At 53.7% G+C, this 9,868-nt stretch overlaps 1 protein-coding gene across 1 annotated transcript; it reads right to left on the bottom strand.

Annotated features, from left to right (window-relative positions):
- Window positions 1–4,898: 4,898 nt before the first annotated feature.
- Window positions 4,899–7,715, bottom strand: LOC116855776 (pulmonary surfactant-associated protein A). Its single transcript, XM_032838782.1, has 4 exons — window positions 7,503–7,715; window positions 7,109–7,228; window positions 6,040–6,117; window positions 4,899–5,397 (listed from the first exon to the last, which is right to left on the bottom strand). The coding sequence occupies exons 1-4, from the start codon at window positions 7,672–7,674 to the stop codon at window positions 5,021–5,023; spliced, it is 747 nt and encodes a 248-aa protein (XP_032694673.1). The 5' UTR covers window positions 7,675–7,715; the 3' UTR covers window positions 4,899–5,020.
- Window positions 7,716–9,868: the final 2,153 nt, after the last annotated feature.

Below are 9,868 nucleotides of genomic sequence, written 5' to 3'. Positions count from 1 at the left end.
TCCCCGCTGAGCAGAGAAACTGACACAGGGCTCGATCCCAGGACCCTGAGATCATGACCCGAGCTGAAGGCAGAGGCTCAACACACTGAGCCACCCAGGTGCCCCCCATCATGTCTTTCTGTTTTAATTCTTTGCCCACTAGAGATACACCTAGACGACGGACTGTCTTGTTTATTTAGTGGCATATTCTTGGACCACCGCCTCCTTCAGAACAGGGATCTTGTCCTCGGCTGTTACGGCCCCACCCAAAGCGGTGCCTGGAAGCAGTCACAGCAGCTGGATAAACAGAGATCGCAGGAGTCCCTCCGCCTCCTCCTCTGAGCAGCCCCCCTGACTGCTTGCCCGCCAGAGCTAATGTCATTGCCCATGTTCCCGGCTACTTTTCTAGATCAGGAGCTGCGTTTGCTTCACCGGCTTGTCTCCACGGTGCACCCCAGGGTGGGGCACACAGGACGGGTTCCCTGAGAGAGTGTGGGCAGAGAGGGGAGCAGAGACCATGCTCCAGAGCCAGGGGTAGACCAGTCCACACGGTGCCTCCGCACCTGGTTTCCAGCAGCATCCGCTTATCTCCAGAGCCTGATCAAGTGGCCTTTTTCAAGTCCCTGACCTGACCTTTGGTTCCTGCCCTCCCCCAAATTTACACTCGCTCTTTGAAACACTCAGTCTTAGCAAACAGCTTGAGAGGTTTGCTTTTTCCCTGGTGGAGAGTCGGTGCGGGGCCACTTCCCTTGGACTCTGCCTTGTGATTGGGGTTCTGGCTTCTCAAGGGTCATCAGCTCTGTGTACTCAACGTCACTATGCCCCGCTCGGCAGCCCTCCTAGATTCCTGGAGCCCCCTGGACAGAAGACCCCTGGCAGGGCTGTGTTTCCTGCTGCCATTGACATGACTTTGAAGGGCCTCAGGCCCAGAGGACAAGGAACATCCAGCCCACGCAGCAAATGGGCAGACCTCCCAGAAAGGCAGGAATGTGAAGCAGAGAATTACATAAACCAGGACCCTTGATGCTACAGACTAGAGGAAAAGTGGCTCGGGGAAGCAGGGGAGATAATATTGCAGGAGGTGGGAGGGATGAGCAAAGAAAGGGACAAGAAAGCCTAGACTTTGCTGGGGAAAGAGCCTCCTTTGAAGATGCATATTCTTTAGTCTGTCCTCAGGTAGGCCTGGCTTTTTTGTTTTGTCTTTAAGATTTTATTTATTGGGGCACCTGGGTGGCTCAGTGGGTTAAACCTCTGCCTTCAGCTCAGGTCATGGTCTCAGGGTCCTGGGATTGAGCCCTGCAACTGGCTCTCTGCTCAGCAGGGAGCCTGCTCCCTTCCCCCCCCACCGCAGCCTGCTGCTCTGCCTACTTGTGATCTCTTTCTCTGTCAAATAAATAAAATCTTTAAAAGAAAAGATTTTATTTATTTATTTGAGAGAGAGCGAGCAGAAGAGGGGGTAAGGTCAGAGGGAGAAGTAGACTCCCCGCTGAGCAGAGAGCCTGAGGCAGGACTCTATCCTGGAGCTCCAGGGTCATGACCTGAGCCAACGGCAGTCACTTGACCGACTGAGCCACCCAGGTGCCCTAGGCCTGGGTTTTAATGCATGCTACACGCTAATAGTATTCTGCTGAGGTGGTCATTACTGAATTTGACTATGCCAAGATGAAAAATAGTTTTTCAAGTATCTCAGCTTGTCACTCCCTAGTGCACCATAGGGACTTTCATGCTAGATGCCTCAGGATTTTCTCAGATGGAGATCAGCTAAGTTCAAGGTCCCCTTGTAAAAATTACCAAACATGGCAGAAATTAAGCAGAATGAAAGCTGACTGATACTACAAGCTTCCAAAGGAGTCCTCCCAGGATAGCTACCTCTATTTAACAGATACATTGATATTTTTATGTTTATTTATTTTTAAAGATTTGATTTATTTATTGTCAGAGAGAATGTGAGAGAGGAGAGAGAGCATAAGCCGGGGGAGCGGCAGGCAGAGGGAGAAGCAGGCTCCCCACTGAGCAGGGACCCTGACATGGAACTCGATCCCAGGACCCTGAGATCATGACCTGAACTGACTGAGCCACCCAGATGTCCCAAATTGATATTTTTTAAAAGACAGTATAAGAAAGAAAGAAGCATGGGCACCTGGGTGGCTCAGTGGGTTAAGCCTCTGCCTTCAGCTCAGGTCATGATCCCGGGGTCCTTGGATGGAGGCCCACATTGGGCTCTCTAGTCAGCAGGGAAACTGCTTCCCCCTTCTCTCTGCCTGCCTCTCTGCCTACTTGTGATCTCTGTCAAATAAATAAATAAATATTATCTTTTAAAAAAAAAGAAAGAAGCAAAGAAAGAATGAAAATTTAAACAATCGAATTAATGAATTAGAATAATGAAATAACTATAAAGTTAATAATATAATTTTTTAAAAAACCTGTTCTTTACAAGAACAAAATAAATAAACTTGGCAAATCTGACCAGAGAAGTTTGGATTACTGCTGCTGATATTTTATGTCTCCACATCATAGAATTACACGTTCATGCCCTTGGCCATGGTACATTGTGGAGTCTGTCCCTGGAGTACGTGGGATGCTCTGTGTCCCACCCCCTGCGACATTCGGCTTGACCATGTGACCGTGAGCAGACACAAGAGGAAGAGCAGCTTTCCATGTGCTTGGGCATTTAACCCGGCCTCTTCTGGTTTTTCCAATCATGGGAGAATATGTCTTTGCTACTACTAATATTGGATTAATTAAACAATGTGGAGCAGACACAAACCCACCTGAAAGCCAGAAGTCAAAAGTAGCTACTGACGTCGAGGCATGCATCCGTGGTCAGGAGCATGATCCCTGGAACCTGACTCGTGTATTCACAGCCCAGACCGCGCACGAACTGGCCATATGTCCTACGGCACATCACTGTGACCTTTATGAGCCTCAGTATTCTTATTCGTAAAATGGGGATGACAACAGCATCCACAAAATAGGGTTAAGGAGGATCACATGAGTTAGTCCAAGTATAGTTCCTGGCACAGAGTAAGTGTGATGAGAGTATCAGCCCCTAGACCAGCGAGGGTATATCCCAGGAAGGAAAGGATGGTTTGATATCAAAAACTAAATCCATGTAACTCACTAATATAATATATACCAAGTTTGATGAAGAGTCATAGAGCAGACATGTACAAGCTGGAAGCTTGAAGCTCACCCTGTTCTCAAAATAAAGGGGCGCCTGGGTGGCTCAGTGGGTTAAAGCCTCTGCCTTTGGCTCAGGTCATGATCCCAGGTTCCTGGGATGGAGCCCCGCATCGGGCTCTCTGCTCAGCAGGGAGCCTGCTTCCTCCTCTCTTTCTGCCTGCCTCTCTGCCTACTTGTGATCTCTCTCTGTCAAATAAATAAATAAAATATTTTTTAAAAATGAATACATGGCCTCACAATGTTTCATACAATCTTTTCCCCAGAACCCTGCATTGCAAACATTCTAGGACTGATTGATTTGACAGAAAGCGATAGCGAGAGAGAGGGAACAGAAGCATGGGGGAGCTGGAGAGGGAGAAGCAGGCTCCCTGCACACCACCACCTTCGGGCTATGGGAAACATTGAGGTGGCGGAGTGGAAAATGGAAGGCATGGTATCCCCACCCACAAAGGAACCGTGTGGGGTTAGCTCAGGAGATATCTTAATGCCGGCCATTAGCACGAATGCCCCTATGTTCTTCCAGATGTTTTCTGTAGCTTGCCGTATGTTTGTACGACTTAGGGGTGCAAAGCAGTTTGCCCCTCCAACCCAACAAAGAAGGCATTACCTGAGATGGAACTCTTCATTTTTTTGAGGTAAGTTGGGGCTCAGAGCCAGAGTTAATTTGATTTCTAGAAATACAGAAACTTTTTGTTTCTTGAAACCCAAGCAATGAAAACTCATGTTAAGGCAGTCATGGTTTATTACACTTCAGTCACCTCTGTCTGGTAAGAGGCAAGGTGGTTTTGAGCATGAGCTTCCGGTCTGGGTAGACAGGTTTGAATACAGCCTCTGCCACTTGCTCCAAGTCATACAATTCAGAACATTTAACTTCTCTGAGTTTGCGTCCTCAATAAAAATGGGGGGAAATCAGGCTGGGCCCATGGCATTGTGTAGAGATTAAATCCTATTCCATAAGATGTATTAGATGTATTAGAAGTGCTTGGCAAGGTTCTGGGTACATAGACTTGGCACATACGCTATTTGTGTGCTCACTAAACAGCCAGTGGTGTGGTGAGAGGTGTGAACACCTCACTGAGATCCAAAATAGGTGTGGACATGTCCATCAGCCAGAAGTTACTTGGATTATGTCTGGGTCGGGGGTGAGATCTTCCCTAGGGGTGTAGACAGGCTGCTTTTCGATCAGGGAGTTGGGAGGCAACCCAAGACTCAAGGAAATTATTAGGGTTAGGTTGGCCTCCCGCACATGCCGGGGCACCCCCCAGCCCCCCAGCCTCATGGAGACACTGACCAGATGTACCCTCATAGGCTCCAGGCTGCCAGAGAATCCCAAATGCATCCTTAGCCCCACACATATGGAATTCCCCAGAAATCCCCCCTACACACCATTGTGCTTGATCAGAACTGCCAAATCTTGATGAGGTTGGGCAGTGGGTAATCTGCAGAGGGAGAGGAGAGGGGGCTGGGAAGCAGGCACCTGCTGTGTGATTCTGGAGGGAACTTCCAACCCAGGACCTCACTGTTGCCATCTGGCCATGAAGAAACCGGACAAGAGGAGGAAGAAGGAAGTCTCCGACTCTTGCCCAAGGGCAAGGTTAGGAGGGGCACCTGCAGTGCAGGGCCCAGAGGGGCTGGGGGAGTGGGGAGGGACATGTCAGACTGATTTCTGATGCATGAAGTGGACGAGGATTCCGGACCTGATCAGGGAGGGGAGTGGCTAAGAATGCCTCCTGCTCGAGGGGCCACAAATACATTTTGCTGGGAAGGAGCTGTAGCATCTCAGAGATCAGGCACATGTTCCGGCTGGAGGCTGGACGGCAAGGCAGGGCCCTATCTACCCGGCCACCCAGGGGCCTTCTCAGAACTCACAGACGGCCAGCCGGTACTGCAGGCAGTTTTTGTTGTTCCACTGCCCATCTGTGTACATCTCCACACACTTCTCCTTGCCCCACCCCCTGGGCTCCCCTGGGTACCAATTGGTGTAATTCACAGGGGCCCCATCCAGGTAGAGGAATTCTTTGGAGTCAGGGCTCTCCATCAGGCCCAGGTATGCGTAAGTGTTGTACTTCTTCACGATGCTTGCGATGGCTTCGTTCTCTTCTGGGCTCGTCGGGGCAGCGATACGACCCCCTGCTCTGGCACATAAGCTTTGAATGTCCTCAAAATTTACCGACTGCCCGTTGCTGGAGAAGACCTTCTCTCCCACGACCAGCATGGACTCCTGCAAGCTGAGGACTGGAGCAGAGAAACCGAGTCAGGCCACCGACTGCTCAGGCTCGTGGTCCCCTCCCCTCGCTCGGGCTCCCTGTCTTTACGCCCGCTCTCCTCTCCTGCCCTGCCAGCCTGAGTCTTCCTCAATCCCCCTCCCTGCTCTTATCATGCTCTTCGTTCACCCGTTTCACAATTACTGATCGACCATCTATTATGTGCTAGGAATTCCAATTTACAAGATTCAACAGAAAGCGAGAGAGGGGGTGCCTGGGTGTCTCAGTTGGTTAGGCGACTGCCTTCCACTCAGGTCATGATCCTGAAGCTCTGGGATCAAGTCCAGCATCAGGCTCCCTACTCAGCAGGAAGTCTGCTTCTCCCTCTGACCCTGCCCCTTCTCATGCTCTCTCTCACCAATAAGTAAATAAAATCTTAAAAAAAAAAATGGCAAGATAGGCAGAGAACTTATACTCCCCTGACATCGGGAGCTGAACTGTGTCTACCTCTGTCTCCTTGGGGCCATTCAAAGAATCAGGAAAGAGAAGTATCATTTTTTTTTTTCCCCAAGACCTGCATATCCACCCCCGCTTGTCGAGTCTCGAGGTTCTGGAGCCCGATGCTGGGAATGGAGGAAACCCTATGCTGTAAGCCCCTATGGAACCCGCTTACCTCCCATGGCCTGCAAGATTTGATGTCTGAACTTGTGGAGTGTGGTTTGGAGCTCCTCATCTAACGAAGCTGGAAGCCCTGTGAAGAGATTCCCGTCCACGATCAGGGTCCAGCCAAGCAAGACCCCCACTTGTGGCCAAGCAGGCCTGACACCAGCTGCGAGCCTTTACTTGTCCACGCCCACTGCTCTGGCCCTGGAGTGTGTCTCCACGCTTGTCCTTTGCTGCAGCCCTGCACCTGCTAAGCTCCCACCTGCCCTTCTTTCCTGCCTTTAATGGCTTCTGTCCTTTAACGGCTTCTGCCTTCTGTCCTTTAACGGCTCTGTCGGCCCACTCCTGCGGGTTTTTCTGGTTTGGGGGCAAGGTCCCCTCCTTCCCCCTCCACCAAAGGCAAATGAGCTATACCCATCCTTCTCTGTCTGGCCTGGCTGAGCCATGGAATCATCTACCTGCCTGCCAGAATAGGCTTTCACCGTGGTCTCTACCCCTGATCCTGACCCTACATCCTGCTTCAACCTCACCCCTCCCCACCTGCCACCCAGCAGCTTGGTCAATAGTGGGCAGTTGTCCAGGAAGCAGGATTTCAAACACTGACGTAGGAAGCCGCTCTGATGGACAGGTAGAGCTCGTGGCTCTCTGTGCTCTCCTGACTGACCTCGGTCACCGCCCTAAGCTCTGGAGTGCCCCTCTGTATGTGGGGCTCCCATTCGCATCATCTGCCCAGCATCCACATAACCCCATACACCTTTCAGAATGCGCCCTCTACCTTAGCCCTAGGAAGTGCCTTCCCTGCCTCCCGGCGCTGTCCTCGTCCTGCACCTGATGCCCCACCTGTGCCCATCAGCAGTTGTGGCGTGTGGAGTGCTTCTAACCCCCGCCAGTCCTCGCCGTGGCCCACTGCCCGGGAGTCTCTGACTCCTCTCCTTGGCCTCGTCTTCTCTCACTTAGGCTGAGCAGCATGCCCTTTGCGGGCTTCCAGGGTTCTATCTGACCCCCACCATCCCTCACGTAACTGGCCACCTGGGCGCAGTGCCTGTGTTGTTGAGGCCCACTTGCCCTGCCCTGCTCACCTGGAGGGCCCCTCTCACCAGGCTCCCCCTTTTCCCCACGCTCTCCAGCAACGCCAGGGGCTCCAGTCACCCCCTCAGGCCCGGGGTAGCCTGGCATTCCTCCAGGGGGGCCCATGGGGCCTGCAGAGAGAAGGGGACATGGATGTGTGTTATTTACCACCCACAGCAGAGCTGGGGCTGATGTAAAGGGACTCCCCCTTATCAGCTGAGCTGATTCACCTGTCATCCCATGGGCACTTTGAGGGTAACCAGTCTAAGTCCCCCAGGCAACTCCCAACTCCCACCGTGCGCCACCATCCCACTGACCGGGGGACCCAGCCCAGAGCCCAGGACAAGTGGGCCTCCTGGAAACAGGTCCCTGTCCCTCAGCTGAGGGCAGGGACTCACCCAGTACCTGGAGGCCCGGGGTCTCCTTTGACACCGTCTCTCCCATCTCTGCCCGGCAAGCCGTGGGATCCGGGAGTGCCAGGGATGCCAGGGTGGCCACCACAGATGTCCTTCCCACTGTACTCGAGGCCGGACACCATCAGCAAGGTGAGAGTGAGGGCCAAAGGGCGCAGCAACATGGCTTCTGTCCCAGAGATTTTCCTGCAGCGAGAAAGCACCACTGGCTCATCTGACACATCTGCAAAGGTTTCCCTGTTGCTGTGCTTTGTCAAGATTCAGGCACGTGGCCAGGCCTGGGGGCCAGTGCAGGTACAGACACGACTAAGGGAAAGACCCAACTTGTCCCTGGAAACTGCTGGCATCCTCTGCGGTCTCACACCCCACCTCTGGGGCTGGAGGCGGGATGGTACCTGAGCTGGTGAGGGGAACCTGGACAGTCAGAGGGCCTGGTTTCTAATGCGCTCTCTGTTTACACCTCGCCGTGTGACCATGGGGACTCACGTCACCTGTCTTGACTCCTGTGCCCTGGAGACAATCCCGACCTTTCCCTCCCGGGTTGTGGGAAGGAGGGATGGCCTCACCCCCTCCCTCTGTCCTTATACTCTCAGCTACCCTCCTTGCAGGGTCAGAGAATGAGGATATTGGCAAGCCCACATTTCTGCATCCATCGTTATGATTCTGAGAATGACTCCCACGGGGAGGCCCCCTCTTTCCCAGTCTGGCCCTTAGTTACGCCTGTGACCGCTGGGCTGGTTCTCTTTGCCTGCAACCTGTGCCCTAGGGAGGACCACAGGGATGGGTTTAAACTCACCCTCGAAAACAGAGCCCCTGTGGACCTCTGCCTTCAGGTCGGCGGCGTGAAGAGGCAGGCAGCCCCACTTATATGCACGCAGGCTTCCAGGCTTCCTCTCCAGCCCAGAGAGGCTCCTGTCACAAGGGCCGCAGGAAGCAGCCATCTTGTTTACACAGCAACATTCCCTCACAGAGCACTCAGGCTGGAGGGGCACTTAGGACACTTGCTAACATCTCAGGGGGTGGGACACTCTCCCCGCTGCCAGCTTTCCCAGCAGTGAAGGACGAGAGCCCTTACCCAGGCACGGGTGGAGGCGTGCCGTGAAGGGGGACTTCTCCCCCCATTCTACTGTCACCATCCCCCCAGATGCCCACCTCCACAGAACACCATAGCAGGCCGCGCTCTTTCCCCAGGGGAGCAAACAGGCCAGTCAGCCACACACAGGCTATCTCTCCATGTGGCCCCTTCCTGGGGCCATTCCAGCTCCAGAGTCTCTTTGGCCCGGGGACGGGAGCCCTTTGGTTCCAGGCCGCACAGAGGCCATGGCTTAGGTGGAGGGTGGTCAGGTGGTGCTAGGACAAGCTGTGTGTCTGGGGATGGGTCTCACCACTGAGCGAGCTTCCCAGCACCACCCCCTCCCCGTCCTCCCGGGGCCCTGCTTCTGGAGCCCCTGGCGAAGCAGGTGGGCACGTGGTTCAGAGTCACGGGCAAACCCTTTGCGCGTTCCAGTTCCCCTGCTCCGGCAGGCTCAGCGGCGGGGAGGCAGGGCCATGCCTGGAAGGCCACCCGAGGGCAGCGGCTCCCAGTCTGGTACAGGGGTGATGTCTGTAACCTGCAGTGGTCATTGTTCTAAAGGACTGGATAACATATGAAACCCTGACTGACGAGATCCCCTATTCAGGCCACCTGATGTGGGGTTGGGGGAGGATCTCTGTCTGGAGGGATGGTAACAGTGGGGAGCTAAGGCCAGAAAAAGTCACCATGTTTACCTGTAGTGGCTTGAAAAATCTTGAGGTCCTTAGGCAGAGTGAGACAACTCTGGGAAAGTGGGGGCTCAGCTAAAAGGACCCCACTCCTAGGAGGAGGGAGCCAGCCCAAACCCTGCCGCTGCCTGCTGCTGCCCCACGTGGGGGGCCGGCCAGGCAGGATGGGGGGCCGGGCCGGCACAGGGCTGGGGTGGGTGGGGCAGCAGTGCCATGAAAGGGACTTCAGTGTGGCTGTTCTGCAGGTGAAGGAACAGGAACGCGGGTGAATTCTGAAGGGCCTTGGCAAGGCAGCCGGGACGGCCAGGGCTGTGTGGGCGTAGGTGGGGATCTGGGACTCAGTCACACCTTAGCTGGGATTGGGAGCTGACCCTGTTATCTGTGTGGCCTTGGTCAGGTTATATAACTTTTGAGCCTTGATTTTCTTTCTTTCTTTCTTTCTTTCTTAAAGCTTCTACCCATTTATTTGTCAGAGAGAAAGAGAGAGAGAGCACAAGCTGGCAGAGTGGCAGGCAGAGGCAGAAAGAGAAGCAGGCTCCCGGCTGAGCAGGGATCCCGATGTGGGACTCGATCCCAGGACCTGACCTGAGCCAAAGG

The sequence above is a fragment of the Lontra canadensis genome, unplaced genomic scaffold, assembly GCF_010015895.1.
Source record: "Lontra canadensis isolate GAN:19392208 unplaced genomic scaffold, GSC_riverotter_1.0 scaffold3, whole genome shotgun sequence".
Classification (NCBI taxonomy): Eukaryota; Metazoa; Chordata; class Mammalia; order Carnivora; family Mustelidae; genus Lontra; species Lontra canadensis.
This window is presented reverse-complemented; position numbering and strand designations above follow the sequence as displayed.